General features: G+C 41.9%; 2 protein-coding genes across 3 annotated transcripts; both read left to right on the top strand.

Moving 5' to 3' along the window:
- Positions 1 to 740: 740 nt before the first annotated feature.
- On the top strand, positions 741 to 7,830 carry LOC310941964 (fibroblast growth factor 6-like). Of its 2 annotated transcripts, XM_083907228.1 has the most exons (4): positions 741 to 1,426; positions 1,907 to 2,010; positions 5,709 to 5,934; positions 6,187 to 7,830. In XM_083907228.1, exons 1-3 carry the CDS (start codon positions 1,084 to 1,086, stop codon positions 5,883 to 5,885), a joined length of 624 nt encoding a protein of 207 aa, XP_083763354.1. In that variant the 5' UTR covers positions 741 to 1,083; the 3' UTR covers positions 5,886 to 5,934; positions 6,187 to 7,830. The 2 variants fall into 2 exon arrangements, with proteins under 2 accessions (XP_083763354.1, XP_083763353.1); XM_083907227.1 differs by having other exon boundaries at positions 5,709 to 7,830.
- Positions 7,831 to 13,397: 5,567 nt separating this feature from the next.
- On the top strand, positions 13,398 to 15,176 carry fgf23 (fibroblast growth factor 23; the record flags this gene model as incomplete). The annotated part of the gene is made up of 3 exons (XM_083907208.1): positions 13,398 to 13,632; positions 13,716 to 13,819; positions 14,718 to 15,176. 3 exons carry the CDS (start codon positions 13,398 to 13,400, stop codon positions 15,174 to 15,176), a joined length of 798 nt encoding a protein of 265 aa, XP_083763334.1.
- Positions 15,177 to 17,466: the final 2,290 nt, after the last annotated feature.

Below are 17,466 nucleotides of genomic sequence, written 5' to 3'. Positions count from 1 at the left end.
TCGCATCTTGTTTGTAATTGTACGATTGTTCCTTTCACCACAACCTGTCTAGGCAGATGGCACATTTTTCTGCTCTGGTTCTGTCAGAGACGTTTGGTTTTTTTTACGTGCAAAAGCTTAACGTAGCTTAATGTCTGAAAACAGTGATCGATCATCACCAAATTTCTAATGGACACCTCAAGCCACACCCACTTTCACCTAATAAAAATGGAAACCCCAGTATTATGAGTATTACGGTCGCTATTTGCGTGACAAATATTGCATCCAGATGGTGACTCTGTGGAAGAGGAGCAGCTTTGTCATATAAAGGGCTCACTTTAAGGTAATGAAAACAAGATTTTAAATATTGTATTAAATATATGTGGACTGTAACCACTACTAATAAACTGTTAAATGTGTAAAACGTTTAATTAGAAATAAAAATAAAACACAGACTCATATTATCTCACCATTATCAAACTATTATTACCAGGTGAAAATAAGTTACTGTAATATAAAGTGCTGGTGTTTTATTTTGAAATGTCCCACAGGAAACCTGTGTTCTTGTTGTGTGCAGCTTGTGTGACAGTGATGTGAAGGTGCAGCACTCCTCATCACTCCTGTCAGAACTGCTGCTGCTGCTACTGCTGCTACTACTACTGAGCTCCTACAGTACAACTCTCCTCCTCCTCCTCCTCCTCTTCCTCCTGCTCCTCCTCCTCCTCCCATCTCCTGCTCCTGATGGGGAGGTGCGGGCGGCAGTGAAGTCACAGTGATGTCATTTTAGGATGTGGGAGTCGGGGGGCAAGGTGAGCTGGTTTTGCGGTGAGTGGTGTCCCCTCCACAGCCAGCGTTGCCTGCACAGAGAGGCGCGGAGCGGCGAAAGATGATCATCGTCACCGGCACCAATTTAAGCTCCGACGCGCTCCGTCCCTCTCCTCCTCCTCCTCCTGCTGCTGCTGCTCAGATCCCCGGCTATGGGGCCTTGATCTGCCTTGATCCCAAAAACGAGCCTTCACCACCAACATGCCAAAGGACAGGAAATCAGAAGAGTTGCATTTTTAGGGCAGGTAACTTTAACCACGTGCCCCAAAGGGGAACTGGATGGCCATTGCGCAAAGGTGCCTCTACAGTATGTCCAACGGGGCCAGGACGCACTGGACGCTGCCAGCAGTGATTGTATTGTGGACTTCTCTCTGCGGGATCGCTTCGTCTTACCCGATTCCGAGCAGGACTAACGCGACTTTGCTGGAGAAGAAGTGGGAGACCCTCTTCTCGCGCTCCTATCTGGGTATAGTCGGGGGGAAATCGGAGCTGAACTGGGAGAGTGACTATTTGCAGGGCATCAAGAGAGTGCGGCGGCTCTACTGCAACGTGGGCATTGGGTTTCACCTGCAGGTGCTCCCGGACGGCGGGATAAGCGGTGCACACAGCGAGAACCAATACAGTGAGTTTGCAGTCGCCGGTGACAGCGCGGCGTGGACCCAAGGAGACGCGTGTAACCCAATGCGCATGCAGGCGGTGCGGTGTGAAAGTTAGAGCTGCTGCTGCTGCTGCTGCTGCATGATATTTAATCAGCGGTGTCGGCATGGTTGAAAGTTTGCCGGAGCAGAAACAGTGGCCGGAGCTGCGCGTCCGTGCGAGCCAAAAACATGACATGAATGCTTGGACCCGGTTTAGACGCACAACTTTATTTTTACCCCTGTGCGGCAGGACAGCGCGGGCACACGCACATGCACATGCACGCACACAGAGTTATAACAGCGTTAATATTCAGTAATTGAGCAGCAGCAGCAGCAGCAGCAGCATCAGTCAGTCGCAGTGCACCTGCGTGGTTCCTCCCATCACTGCTGCAGAGGCCGGTATCACAGTCGCAGTGTGACTCCGGTCTCTGGGTTTCACTGTAACCTTGTGTTTCCGTTTAAAGGTCTGATAGAAATCTCCACCGTGGACCGAGGAATCATCAGCCTGTTCGGGGTCAGGAGTGGCCTGTTTGTCGCAATGAACGGCAGAGGAAGGTTATACGGAACGGTACGTGTGTGCGCAACTCCACACTCACTCTGTTCCACACACACACACACAACTGTCATGATGCAGTGATTCCCAAAGACTGGGTCGGGACCCACAGATTGGACGTAAGGAGGGGGGGGGTCCCAAAACAACTTTTGCACAAACACATACATTTTTAATCTAATTTAGTTAAGATTGACAATGTACAATTATCTATAATCTGTCAAACTTGACAGGTCACTTTTCCATGTTACAATAGAATGATGTAACAATGACTATTCAAAGACAACTATTCCCAAAAAATAATAGGAGGTGTTACTAATCATAGTCGCTACATTATGCGGAAATGTTCCTCTTCTCATGATTTATATTGATGATTTTTTATTATTTATCCTTCATTTAGCCAAGAAGTGTCCCGGAAACTACAAATAGTTACAGAAAGTAGACAATTCCAGGTATAAAACTCTATAAAATAGACAATTATAATATAAGTAAAGTGCAGAAGTATATAGGCTATACCGTACTTAACGTCCAATTGTAAGTGTCGACTATGGTGGACTCCAGTTCACTTAAGTAAAAATAAAATACACGTATTACAAAAACTTAATGCTTCGAGCCGATAACCAGCTATGTCAAAAACAAAAGGCTCACGCCCTGGTCACATGATGGTGTCGTTGGGCTCAATCAAACGCAGGGATCACGGATTATACCAACTTTTACTGTTTCCCCCTTTCTGATTGTGGTCAGTATCATAACCGCTAATCCTGACTGTCTTGAACCCTGTTCAGACGTGGTTTTAACACACACGTCCTGAATGATCCAAACAACTCAGTACAGGTCTGAACGCTCCTCAGATCTGATCGCAAAAAACACATTTGTATGTGGTTCAATGACACGTGTGGCCACATACAATTAGGAAGCATGTGAAACAGCCTTCCTTAAAATAACATTTTAAGCATTAGAGACCTTTCCTGGCTAAACAAAGGATAAATAAAATAAAATAAATAAAGTCATGTTACAGCAGCGTGAATAGAGCTATAATTCACTCTTTTTCCCTGTCAGTCACAGACACACACATATTAACCCAAAGACAGCAAAGACATCTGTACACCTCGTTAAAGTCTTAATTTTGTCCTCGTGGACAGACATGATATCAGGAGGGACAGTAAAATGCTTTAAATCCTGGTGGTGCAATCAGTATACAGACAAAACTGTCCGGAAACACCATCATCACACACTGAGACGCATATTTATGTTTTTGGCTCTTAATTTCGTGAATATTTTATCCTTTTTTTTCATGCATATTGTTCAAAAAAAATGATGCCAGGTTGTGCATTTTTGAGTGTTCTCAATTTTTAACAAAATTGAACATGAACTAAAATACTCACACTAAGACACCTTACGCACAAAAATGTCCTCATTGAAAACCATTCAAATCGCTGCTTTTGATGCATCATGACAAAAACTTGGCAATTTAAGGGTTAAAAACTTTAAAAATGTGTTGATATTAGATTTGTATGATGAGGACTGATGATAAAAAAATAATGCATATAAACAAATGTTTCTGCTCATCACATATGCCAGGCACATTTTTGTCCTCCAGGTGTGTTAACGTAACTTTTTTGAAGGCGCATCTCAGGGTTAAAGTGAGTAAACTTAAAGAATAAAAATAAAAGCAATAGTCGTCCAGAACAGTTGTACTTAGCACTACACACACACACAGACACACACACAGACACACACACACACACACACACACAAACGAGATGGGATGACTGACAATGTCTGTTAATACTGGATCTGAACAGAGCCCAAAAAAAGCCAAGTGAACTCGTGACAATCCGCTAACATGTCCTCACAACATCAACATGTCCTCACAATTATGTTTTTTTTGTCCTCACAAACCAATAAAGACACACACACACACACACACACACACACACACACACACACACACACACGCGCGCACACACACAGGCAGAGGCACGTACTTGTCAGTGTAAGATGAGTTCACTGACCTGCTGCATCCACAGGTTTATGAGCACTGTTGTGTTATTAATATTTTCTGTGATCGTATTAATAACTGGGAAACCCCCCGACAGAATGTGGCGCGGTCCAACGAGTCACAGTGAGAGGGTGAATACATGAAAATCTTCTCATCTGATCTGTGTGAATAAAATGTAACCTAAGTAACATAAAGGTAAAGGTTAGCACACGGTACATTAAATATAGTATTGTAATAAAATGTTGTTGGAGGAAGTTCGGGGTTAGCCTGTCGAGTAACTTTAAATGTCAAATACATGTTGATACAGCAACGCATATACTGTATACTGTATAATGTATATCTTTAGACGAATTGTGATTCATCACAAAGTTATTTACATGACATAAACTTTTTGATCACCAATCAAAATTTAAAAAGGACCAAATCATTAAATGCAATTTTCTGTTTAATTCTTAGATTACAAAAACTGCAAATATAAATATTCTATTAATCAATTTTTTTTTATATAATTTCAGTGATTTCTCTGCTATGTTTAATTTTATATTTCAACACAAATTTTAATCTTGAGCTTAGTGTTTAATATCTATCTACAGTATCTATCTCATTACAACTTTATTCTCGAAAGATCACAACTTTATTCTCATAAAAGTACGACTTTATTCTCATAAAATTACGACTATTCTCGAAAGATTACGACTTTATTCTCATAATATAACGACTTTATTCTTTATTCTCGAAGGATTACGACTTTATTCTTGAAAGATTCGGATTTTATTTTTTATTCTCGAAAGATTACGACTTTATTCTCGAAAGATTACGACTTTATTCTCATAATATTACGACTTTATTCTCATATTACGTCTTTAATCTTGAAAGATTACGACGTTACTCTGGAAAGATGACTTTATTCTCATAAAATTACGACTATTCACGAAAGATTACGACTTTATTCTCATAAAATTACGACTATTCACGAAAGATTACGACTATATTCTCAAAAGATTTAGACTTTATTCTTTATTCTCGAAAGATTACGACTTTATTCTTGAAAGATTACGATTCTATTCTCGAAAGATTACGACTTTATTCTCGAAAGATTACGATTTTATTCTTTATTCTCGAAAGATTACCACTTTATTCTCATAATATTACGACTTTATTCTCGAAAGATTATGACTTTATTTTCAAAAGATAACTACTTAATTCCTGAAAGATTACGACTTTATTCTCGAAAGATTACGACTTTATTCTCGAAAGATTGCAACTTTATTCTCGAAAGATTTCGACTTTATTCTCGAAAGATTACGACTTTATTCTCGAAAGATTGCAACTTTATTCTCATAACTTTACAACTTCATTCTTGAAAGATTACGACTTTACTCTCGAAAGATTAAAAAAAAAAATTTCTTCAGTTTGGCCCTAATCCTCGATCATAACCTGCACTCGTTCAAACAAATCAAATAAAACCTATTTCACACCAATCATTCGGTCATAGCTGAAACACGTGTCCGCGTTTCTAAAGGACATTTCCTTTGCAACAACATGCCTCCTACTCCTGTTCCACTCACAGCTTTCTATAAGTGAAGGTCACGCCATGCATGTGACGTGATGTTCAAACCTGCGTCTGTCAGGAGATTTATTGACTCTCTTCCTCTCTTGACTTTTTATGTTGGTGGTGGACCTCTTTCCTTTTTTTTTCCTGTCCTCTCTCCAGAGAGTCTTCGGGGAGGAGTGCAAGTTCAAGGAGACTTTGCTGCCCAACAACTACAACGCCTACGAGTCTTTTGTTTACAAGGGGTTCTACATCGCCCTCAGCAAGCATGGCCGTGTAAAGAGGGGCAACAGGGCCACCACCGCCATGACTGTCACACATTTCCTCCCGCGACTATGAGAGAAACTGGCAATAACTCAGTAATTTGCACATGTGGAAGTTCTTCCAGGTAATACAGAAATGCATAGTCACGTTAAACACACACCAATGGACTGCATTAGAAAACACAAATATTTATTCTGTTTATATATATGTATATTTGGATAGCTATCTTTGTATATGTATGCCATACTGTGCTGCTTATTGTTTTTATGGACGGGGAGGGGAGGGGGGGGGAGTCGAAGCCTTTGCCTGTCTCACTTTACCTTGGTGCTTGCTGTAACCGAACTATGTGTCACTTCCTTTTTTCTTTTTTTTCGAGACGGAGGATGAGCTGTGTCCTGCGCTTTTTTTGACGAGCGAAAACGAATACTTTTTATTACCTCAAAGAACCACTTTACTAGACGAAGGGATGCATGGACCTCTGCTCAAATATCGGCTAGAGTTTATCGTTTCTTTGGAACCTTTGAATGCTTGATGGCTCCCTGCTCGATCACTGATGTCAGCGGGGGAAACTTAAATGCACTACCGTCGCTGCACGATTTAAAGGTGCCTTGGTGTTCCCACTTGTGGCCCCCTTCGACTTGCATGTAAGAGACACCCACTGGAGTCAGAAATAGGGCTGACACTCCGGAGAGGGCCTCAGGAGGGGGAGGGGAGGGGGTGACTATCTCTGGTTTATTTTCTTTTCTGTAATTAGATCGATTAAGTAATATACAATCTGAGGCCGAGACCAGAGAGCGGTCGGCCATGGAGACTAAAGGCTAAAGGCCAAACGTTTGACGATGTGGCATCGCCAGCAAATAAACAGGGTGGAACACTTACTGTATGTATCTGAGCATGGAGGAAATTTTGTTTGTTTGTTTGTTTGTTTGTGTGGTCCGGGCTTGCATCTGCACAAGAAATCTACCGAGCGGTCAGAGCACACGGAAGAAACTTCTCTGCACACGGTGTGGGACTGACGGTGGGCAGCTGCTGCTGCTGCTGCTGCTGTTGATGATGAATGGCAAAAAGCTGGAGCTGCTTTTTTGAAAAATAACCAAGTGGGAAAAAAACATGTAAATAATCGCAAATGTAAAAGAAGAAAAATCAGGAGCTATTTTAACGCCGCTGCTTCGTCGCAGTTGCCCCGCCCCCCGAAACGAGGCAAAAAGAGTTCAGGTCGCACCATCGATGATGGTGATCCAAGAGCCGACTCACACGTACGCATGCGTCAGAGGTCGTCGGAGGTCGCGGTGTTTGAGTTGAACGCATAAATGTAATTTGATTGGCCAAAAGCACTGGATGAGCATTTCTCAGTATGTGCCACACACAAAGCAAAGGACCCACTAAGCAGTTTGGCAGTGCGTTCGTGTGAGTCGGCCGTTCATGTTTTTGGCAGGAATCATCATGTCCTTTCCCTCCACATCTTTGTTGTGTGTTTGGTGGGAGTATAGGCAGGCGTCCTGGTGTCCTGGAACATCCCCCCCCCCCCCCCCCCCCAGTCTGTCTGTCAGTGTCTCTGCAGCAGCACTGCAGCAGCGCGCGAGGTGTTGAGAGCTGGAGGCAGATACTGTCGTTATTGGTACAAATGACGGATGAATCAATTGTGTGTCCTGAGGGACTCGAGGACAGTGCGGTGGGTTTTCTGCACTGAAATATCTAAAAAAGACAAGACTAAAGTGATCTATTTTGTTCATAGCTGCTATGACTTAGCCAAAGTGGCCGTATTGGTGTGTATTTGTCACAACTCGGTTTGCGGTAAAAATCCCATGATGCCACGCTGCTTCAGAAGGTCACCAAATGCGGTATTTTGGTCATGGTTTTGCACCGAGGCAAAACCTCGTGGCAGAAATGACGTACCGACCGTTTAACTCGATGGCAGATCTGTTAGCTTGATTTGAAGCGTCACAAGCGTTGGCACAAAGGGTCAAAGGGTGCTGTTTTCCGGAGAATCTTACAGCGCGCATCTTTCCGTGTAGTTTCCTACAGCTGTTTACTCCGGGGGGTGGGAGGGGAGGGGAGAAGAATCTCAAGCTTGTTCCACCGCGAACCTCCATCTGTTCTCGTGGCTTTAAGAGGAAGTAGGAGCGTTTAAATCCAGGAGGAGGCAGCCTGCTGTCTTTGTTGTTCCTCAGACACCCTGAAGGAATGTGGATCTGTCATCCTCTCACATACCTGAGCAGCCCCCCCAACATCCCATCCACTTTTTGAGCTGTACTGCCACCACCATCCACCGGCCCACCTCTGCTCATCCCCTTTACCCCCCTCACTGCAGGCAGGGACCTTGGGATTCCTGCTGTAACCCAGGAGCTTCCTCCTCTCCTTTCAGCCTTTTTTAGTTCAAGGTCAGGGTCATGGACCAGCCTTGGCCGGCCAGGGTGGTTATCTATATGGGTCTGACTGCTTCCACGAAGCGGAGACATTTAAAACAACTTTATTTTACGCCTAAACCGTATAACTTAGTGAGGTGAAAGCCCCCCCCCCAGTATTGCTCTCCAACAGCTCTCCGATAATTCCCAGCTCCATGATCTACAGCACTTCCAAATCAGTCCCTATCATCTCTCTCTGTGTGTGACTTTAGAGCCCCACCTCTTTAAAATGCAGCTCTACAACATGCTTCCCCCCCCCCCTCCCCTTTCCAAGTACTGGTGTTGGGATATTTATGGGCAGGGGACATCTGCAGAGTTAATGCAGTGTGCGAGGAGAAGTCGGGAGTCACGCAGAGCCTCACCTCTGCTGCTGCACTGCCTGGACGTCCTCAGGACGTGTCCTCTACTTCTGCTGCTGCTGCTGTCCTCGCCCCCGCCTGACACAGCGTCACCTGCTGCTCTACCGTATCTATGTCACACAAAACAGATTCATAACAGTATTCTCCTCATCCGTGAATTTCCTCCTCAAGCTACCGTGATGTCGAGCAAATATCACAAGAACCCTAAAGTGACTTGTTGCTGTTGTAGATGAAAGCTGTACGCAGTACCACGAGTGCACCATAGACTGTCACTCAAAATGGACGTAGCATTAAAAAATGAAGCCCGGGGCTGAAGTGGCAGTTAGCCACCAGGGGGGCGACTCAGCTGCTCGTAAAGCCTGTGGTACAGAGTGCGCGTCCTGTAGTATCACACTTCACCATCGAGTGGCGGTACAAGTCTGGAGGCAAGGAATAGGACGCATTCCTACCAAAGAAGAAGAAGAAGAGATCAATCGGGCAGTAGAGTCGGAGAGGTCAGCCGGGTCAAGGGTCACCAGGTCGAGGCTCGGATGACTATCAATGGCGACGACTTCTTCTGTTGTCGAAAATGGTTCATACACCAAATTCAGCACGTGCACACAACAAAAAAACTGCGCGTTGATGATGCAAATTCAGGACCGTAAAAATAACAACGTTTTGTGTCCACACCGAACGTGATTTGTCGCATCGCTCCGCACCAGTCACGCAATAGACATGGTTTGTGCGATAGATGATAGACACACGATTTGTGCGTTAGTCAACAGACACGATTTGTGCGATAGACGCAATTTGTGCGATAGGCGCGATTTGTGCGATAAACGCAATTTGTGCGATAGACGCGATATGTGCGATACAAGCGATTTTTGCGATACACACGATGTGTGCGACACGCGATGATCGTGATATTTTCACAATGCTGCCAATTGCGTTGCTCGGCCCGGCCGCCGTGAATAGCGTGTATGTGCATTGAATTGTTGTTGTCGCGTGATAAATTTGCGTCCAGGGTGAACACGGTGCCTGGTTAAAGGCGTAGTCCGTGCAAAAACAGTCTCGGCAGCAGTCAAATCTCAAGGCTTAGTTTTGCTGCGTCCATTTTTCGACAACAGTCTATTACGTGTCGATTTTTCGTGTTGGGGTTAAAGGTCAGCACTGTGTCGTCAGTGAACTGCACAACAGCTCACCATCAAGATGTCCAGCGTCTCTAGTAGCACCTTATTAATGATTAACTTGGTCATAATCTAGTGCAGAGAAGTGCAAAATAACAATAATAATAATAATAATAATAATAATAATAAAGATGGATCCCTAAAAGCTCACCTTACTGCTTTGACCAAAAAAAAAAATGGGATTGATGATCTGTTGTTTTCTTTCCACGGCTTAAATTATATTTTAAAATCATACAAGGTGAGGAATATTTATTTTAAATGATGTTTTCTATTAGCATGCCTGGGCCCCGAGCTTGATTAGGGCTTCATGTGTTTTCTTTTGTTTGTTTTTGTTTTAATTCCTGCTCTGAAAGTAGTGAACTATTCCTCTCATCTCTGCTCTCATATACCTCACCTTCTGCCTTAGTTTTTGGTTTGCTGATGACTGTAAATGAATTAATAAAAAAGAAGATGACGAAGAAGAAGAAACAAACTCCACTTATTTGTTTCTGAAAAACAGACGATGCTAAGTAAGGATATTAAAGTTTTTTCCTTTTATTTTTGTACGTATGTGCTGTGCACAGCAGTCTACTGTATTCCTGAGATACCAATAAAAGTTTGTTTTTTTAAAACTGGTGACGTGTGATTGTCTCTGTCCAAGGTTATAATATTTAGTTTGAGTTTTTATTTAGTTTTGACTAAAATGTGTTAATTTAAATGAGTTTTACAGTAGGATTTGGTGTTTTTTATTTAGTTTTAGTTTAGTTACAGTGTTGTTTTTTTGTAATATGGAGTATTTGCCAGGTACATGATTCAAAAAGGTCATAATAAGTACGGTGTATCATAAAAACCCAGCAAAGATGCCATTTTAAATGTTTATTAGGAAAGATGAACAACCATCTCTGAATCAAAATACAAACAACCAATAAAGCCATTAAAAGACAGTTGAGGTGTTTTTTAGCTCTAGTTTTTATTTCAGTTTTTGTTATTTCGTTAACTTTAATAACCTTGGAGGTCTCTGTGGCATTTGATGTAGATATGAGTCCAATTAAAAATCTATTAAATATCTATTAACATTTTAATGCCCTGTATTCAAAAAAATTAATGTCTTTAAAGCAGCAGTATGTAACTTTTGTTGGACGTGCCGTTTTTGAACTGAAATTGCAATTTAAAACATTTTTCAGATCTCATGTACATTCAAATAAAAAACAAAGTTCTTGTCCCATCAGTGTATATGGCAATATATGACTCTTGTTTTAAATCTAAAACAGAAGTTTAAACAATAACTTCACAAATTTAAACTGCAACATCTGTCAGCAATACAATAAATATATGACAATTAGAAATATTTCGCCCCAAACTTCTTCACCTGAACTGACCTCAGTCCAGCATCTACTCTGGAAACTTCCTGGACCTAATATTGGCCGTGTGAGTCGCTGTCTGTCATTAAAGGTGCAGTAGGCACCTTTTTTTTTTTTGTTGGACATAATTGATCCATAATTCCATAATAACCTCTCAGCGTTTTTGTAAAACAAGTGAACTGAGAAATAGAGAGAACTTTTAACATCCTTGGGATTATCTGCTCCGCGATGGGACACTTTGACAAATCACTGCTCTGTATGCAGGTGCCATCAGTGAGAGGACAGCAACGTCAGCATCGCCCACGAGTGCCAACACAGCACAACGTAGTGTTGCTTTATATGCATCAGAATGACAGAGCTGGAAAGTAATGAATTACATTTACTAGCTTTAATGTAACTAAGTAGGTTTTGTGTGTAATTTTTAACGTCATTTTTAAAATGTGTAATATTACTTTCTAAATATGTTCTTATTTTTTTCGAAGTACTATACATTTTAAATCATGTGTTAGGGAGTAAAAAAAAATAGTTGGCCTGAATTTAAAAAAATAAAATAAACTTTGGCAGTGAATGATGATAACAGGTGAATGCTGAGGGCAAGTGAGTGATAAGGACAGGTGAAATATGAGGACAGGTAAATGATGATGAGGACAGGCGAATGATGAGGGCAAGTGAGTGATAAGGACAGGTGAAATATGAGGACAGGTAAATGATGATGAGGACAGGCGAATGATGAGGGCAAGTGAGTGATAAGGACAGGTGAACAACGAGGACAGGTGAATGATGATGAGGACAGATGAGTGATGAGGACAGGTGAACAACAAGGACAGGTGAATGATGATGAGGACAGGTGAGTGATGAGGACAGGTGAGTGATGAGGACAGGTGAATGATGATGAGGACAGGTGAATTATGATGAGGACAGGTAAATGATATGGACAGGTGAACAATGAGGACAGGTGAATGATGATGAGGATCAGGTGAACAACGAGGACAGGTGAATGATGATGAGGACAGGTGAACGACAAGGACAGGTGAACAACAAGGACAGGTGAACGATGAGGACAGGTGAATGTTGATGATGGCAGGTGAATGATGAGGACAGGTGAATGACATGAACAGGTGAAAGACGAGGACAGGTGAGTGAAGAGGACAGGTGAGTGATGAGGACAGGTGAATGACATGAACAGGTGAAAGACGAGGAGAGGTGAATGATGATGAGGACAGGTGAGTGACAAGGACAGGTGAGTGACGAGGACTTTTACTAACTTTTACTCCAAGTACAAGCTTTTTTTGATTTTAACTCTAGTACACTTTTATATCAATACTTTTACTTGGACTTATCTTATCAAAATAGTGGTACTTTTACTTGTGTAGAATATTTCAGTAACACTTTTCCACCTCTGCAAAAGTAGAACATTGGGAAATAAAATTAAAATGACAAGTAAATGTAGTGAATGCAGTCAGGTTGAAATAAGGAGGAGATTCCCCTCATATTTAATGTCATTTACAGTGTATTACAGCTTGTTTGTTTGTGTTAAAGTCCTTTTGGAAAAATGCAGTAAATGTAGCGAGTTGCAGTGACATTAAGAATATGATGTTTCCTGTTTTAAATCATAAAATATACTCGGTTCATTCGGCAAAAGTTAAATAAAAGTTGCTAAAATGATATAGAGACTCACTCAGCAGAATGTGCAGTCACATGTGCAGGCTTTGCCAGCAGGACGCACAGTAATTAACTTTCCCGGAAGTCACTCAAAACTACTTTGAATGAGGGAGTGGCTCCCTCTGCTGGTGCAGGGTGGAAGTGTTGTGTTGAGCAGGTGCGTAAAGAGTCACAAACATTTCATACTAAAAAAAAGTATTACTCAATGTTTATGTTGCAGATTCGTGAAAGAGGACTTAAGTTTGAGCATTTTGGAAAAGTCACTTTAACTGATGGAATCTCCTTTTTTAAATAAATATATTTGTGTGTGTTTTTCTTATTATTTCATTGGCAAACGCACACAGTGTTTCCGTGTCCAAAAAATGGTGGCGTTTGTACCATTAATGTTTAAAAAGGTGGGCAAGTCAAGACCAAAAATAAGACTCCTGTTGTCTGACCAAGAGCATCGGGATAAACAGACAGAGGTGGAAATGGCCCTTCCGCTGCAGCAAACCCGCACATCTGCTTTGGGGGCGAGTTTCTTTTTCTTTTTTTGACGCAAAGGATGTGGCACTCAGGGGGCTTTAAATAGGAACTGTCTCCAAACTCTGGGACAACAGACAGCATCTGAAAGCTTCCAGCAGCTCGCAGTGGAAAGCGCCGGTTTTGCTCCAGGATGGACGTAAACAGGAGACTGGGGATGAGGGACACTGTGCTGGCGCTCTTACTCGCTGTCCTGCAGGGACTTCCTCTCGGGGAAACGGCCCCGAATCCATCCCCGCTGGTCGGATCCAACTGGGGGAATCCGAGGAGATACGTCCACCTGCAGACTTCCACGGACCTCAACAACTTCTACTTGGAGATCAGATTAGATGGCACCGTGTGCAAAACTACAAGCAGGACTTCGTACAGTAAGTTTTATTTTATTGTTGTTGTTGACAGTTTTACTTGTTTAACTTTGGTTTTAACTTTTTCTTTTTTTTCTCCACTTCAGGTGTGATTTTACTGAAAGCTGAAACGAGGGAGCGCGTCGCCATCCTCGGCGTAAAAAGCAGCCGTTACCTGTGTCTGGATGTGGAAGGCAGACCGTTCAGCTCTGTAAGTCTCTAACTTAACTTGTTTGAAAACAATGACTTTTACGCACGATTTAAAAAAAATCTTTTCCGCACAGACAGAATGAAGGTGTAGGTTGTTTTTGACATATAGTAACTTGACTAACAACTTTATTTAACATTTGGCACAATCGCGACATTTTACGCATTGAAATTACGCACAAATTGAATTGCAATCATGGCTGTACACTTAAGTATTATTAATATCCCATCTTCAGTGTTAAACTGGCATTCAAATTTTAGTTTATTTTGTACGTTTTATTCTCCAAAATAAGTTTACATTTTGGAGAGAATCGTGGGAATTTACGCACGGAATTTACGCATCAAAAGAACTGCAATTATAGATGTAAAATAAATGTATTATTAGATTTCTCTTTGTCATTGCTTCTAATGGGTCGAAATTGTAATACCGTGGCTAAGTTATTTTACTTTTCGCAAATAATTCCATAATTTGCAGAGAATTGGGTTTTATGTATATACTTTACGCACAAAAATGAACAGCAATGAATGGATCTAAACATAACTTGAAGTCTTTAGTAGTCGTTTCACTGGCGTCCAACTCGTCATAAAGTGACAAAGTCATTATCTTGGAGATTCACGCGCAGATTTTACGCACAAAAAGAACTGCAATTATAGAGCTAAACATAACTTGTAAAAAAAATCTAATTAATCGTCGTTTTTCTTCCGTTAAACGTGTAATACTGTAGTTAAGTTGTTTTACTTTACCCCCAAAAATCTCGCATTTTGGAGAGAATGTCTGAGTTTTACGCACTGATTTTACGCACAACATAAACTGCAGTTATAGGTCTAAAAATATACTGAGGAACATTTATGGAAATGTTCAAATGTTGGTTTAAACGTCTCCCTGCGTCCTCCTTTCTCAGCCCACCTGTCTCAGAGACGACTGTCTCTTCAACCACAAGCTCCTGGAGAACAACCGGGACGTGTACTACTCCTGCCGGACCGGCATCCTGTTCAACTTGGAGGGCTCCAGGCAGGTGTACTCGGTGGGCCAGAACCTGCCGCAGACCTCGCTCTTCCTGCCCAAGAAGAACACGGTGCCATTAGAGCGCCTCCTGCTGCACAGGGGGAAGCGGAACGAGGTCGTGGATCCATCCGACCCGCACAACTTCTACCAGGGTCAGACCGAGGCGGGCTCGGACTCCCGGGCCGTGCCGGAGGACGACACGGATCTAGAAGTGGAGGTGGAGGTGGAGACGGAGGCCGGGGACGACGGGCGTAACGTGTCCCGGGAGACGCCGATGGCTCCGTCCTCCCACGACCCGTGGAACGCGCACTGGTCCAACCCGGCCAGCCCACGCAGCTCTGGGACCATGGGGTGATTTCACAGGTGAAGGTGTAGACGCCCCCCTTTCTGACTATAGGTACCTATACTATCAGTGTAGCCTCGTAGTTTATCATAATATGAGACACAAACAGACTTAATTTTGAGGGGAGGGGGGAAGGTAAAAGAAGACAAATCAGGTGGTTCTCTTCGGGGTTTTTTACACTCTGCCTTAATCATAAATCATTGTTATTTTAATCAGTCATTCAGAGAAGTAGTGTGTGTTTTTACACTGAATGTACAAAGTATTAGACTTGACTTGCAGCCCTTTTGCACAGCTCACATCAGATCCACTCTGTATCGCTTCTGTTTCTCTTATATCAACATCTCCTGCTCTGAGATCACAAATGTCATTTCACTTTAATCAATTTAATCAGATATATGTTTTTGTTGTTTTTTTTTTTTTTTTTTTTTTTTTTAAATGGGATTTCACTCATCACCAATCACTATTTTGTACATTCCATACCCCAAATCAGGTTCAGGTGATAAATAGGATGATTTATGGAGGGAGGGAGGTCCAGTGGGTCAGGATTAGGGAGAAATAGTGACATCTAATGGTGAGACTACAGAGTGCAACACATGTCAGGGAACTACGGTGGCCTTTGCATTCCAGAAACGATGTAAACAATCAAACTTTCACAACACTATGCACATTCCGCTCCTGCTGGAGAAGCATGGTAGTGCAGGATGTTACCCTCACCCTAAATACATATAGGGCTAGTTTCTAACGCCAGAGTTATTCAATGTATGCCCTCCTAAATGTTACATACTGGACCTTTAATAACTTCCCATAAAGGTTTTTTACAGCTGGTCTGAGAAACCCACTTTTCCAGGTGACAGCGATGCAGACAAACATGATATTTTTAAAAATAAATATACAGAAAATGTGCCTTAAGGAGAGTAGAGATTAGGTTATGTCTTAATTGTGAAGTCCTAATTTTGCTAATTTGGTTACAGTTTTTGCTTTTGTTTTTGTCACCCATAACACAACCTACAGTTCATGACTTGAAGGAATACGGCTACAGGGTAAAACAAACATATTCAGATCCTGATCTAAAATCTGAAATTCATGAGTTTTTACAGGTGCCGGGCACCAAACGGCAAACACGCAGCAAGGAAAACTGTCCCAAAGTAAAGAATATTTATTTATTTAAAAAAAGAAAAAAAAACATTCCTTTTAGTGTTATTTATGGTATTTATATGAATGCTTTTTTTTTTTTGGCCTTTCAATGTAAATAAGCGTAGTTTGTCATTGAATGTATGAGTAGGAGTTGTGGATGTGGTTTTTGCTTGAACTTGGGACAAAATAAACTCATAAATGAAAAGTGGCCTGTGTCGGTTTTCTGTGGATTTAAGAACTCTCTCGACACGTCACGTCTTCTGGCTCAAACACGAGCGGAAGTCATGGATGCGTCAGCGGCGGTTAACGTTGCCACAGTTACGGCGGAGTTCCGCTCAAATAAGCCGCACGTTCACGCCTCCTCTCTGTCATTAGCAAACAGGTACATGAGCTGCGGGCCGAGCGGCCTAAAAATACACCGCAGAGACATTTCAGCGGAGTAACTCGCAGCTAAAGTCGTCATTGTTGGATAATTAACCTTTGACCTTTGAGTTCCAGAACTTCCAAGACATAGAAATAGTCGACACAGAAAACACGACAGCACCGAACGTAGACATCACAGTCACTATGAGGTGCTATGAAGCGGTATGGAGGAGAAGAAAAACATATATGCACTAAAGTTGTTAAAAATGATCATTAAATCACTCATCAGTGTGTAACTGAGGTACACAAAGAAATAAGATCATTACATTCCTGTTATTTTTCAATCGAGAAACAGAAAACATCAAACTGCTTTTTTTTTTAAATGAGTCAGGAATGCCAAGAAAGCGACTCCGAACGGTTCCTGTTTTCTTTATTATTTTTATACATCATTATTGCCCACAATCACTGATCTTCTAAGGTTTAGACTTTAACGACTCCAAATATTTGACCCTTCAATTTAACCCTAAGCCTCAAAATGTCAGCCCCATTTTCCCAGAATAACTTATAATATCCGGCAGTTGCTTCATTGAACAGATTACGGTTGCGTCTGCCAGAAACTACAGAGAGTCCAACATATTAAAGACAGTGTCCATAAAACTAGTCGTGTTTTAATTTGATTTGTTGCCTTCAAACGGCAGATCCATCCATCTATCCAAAAAAGAAGATTAACCCAAAAGAAACATTCTCCAAAATAAACAAAAACTGCAAATACTGCAAGTACATATAGTACGAAAAGTGAGAGTAT

Source organism: Microchirus variegatus (assembly GCF_963457635.1).
Source record: "Microchirus variegatus genome assembly, chromosome: 20".
Taxonomy (NCBI): domain Eukaryota; kingdom Metazoa; phylum Chordata; class Actinopteri; order Pleuronectiformes; family Soleidae; genus Microchirus; species Microchirus variegatus.
This window is presented reverse-complemented; position numbering and strand designations above follow the sequence as displayed.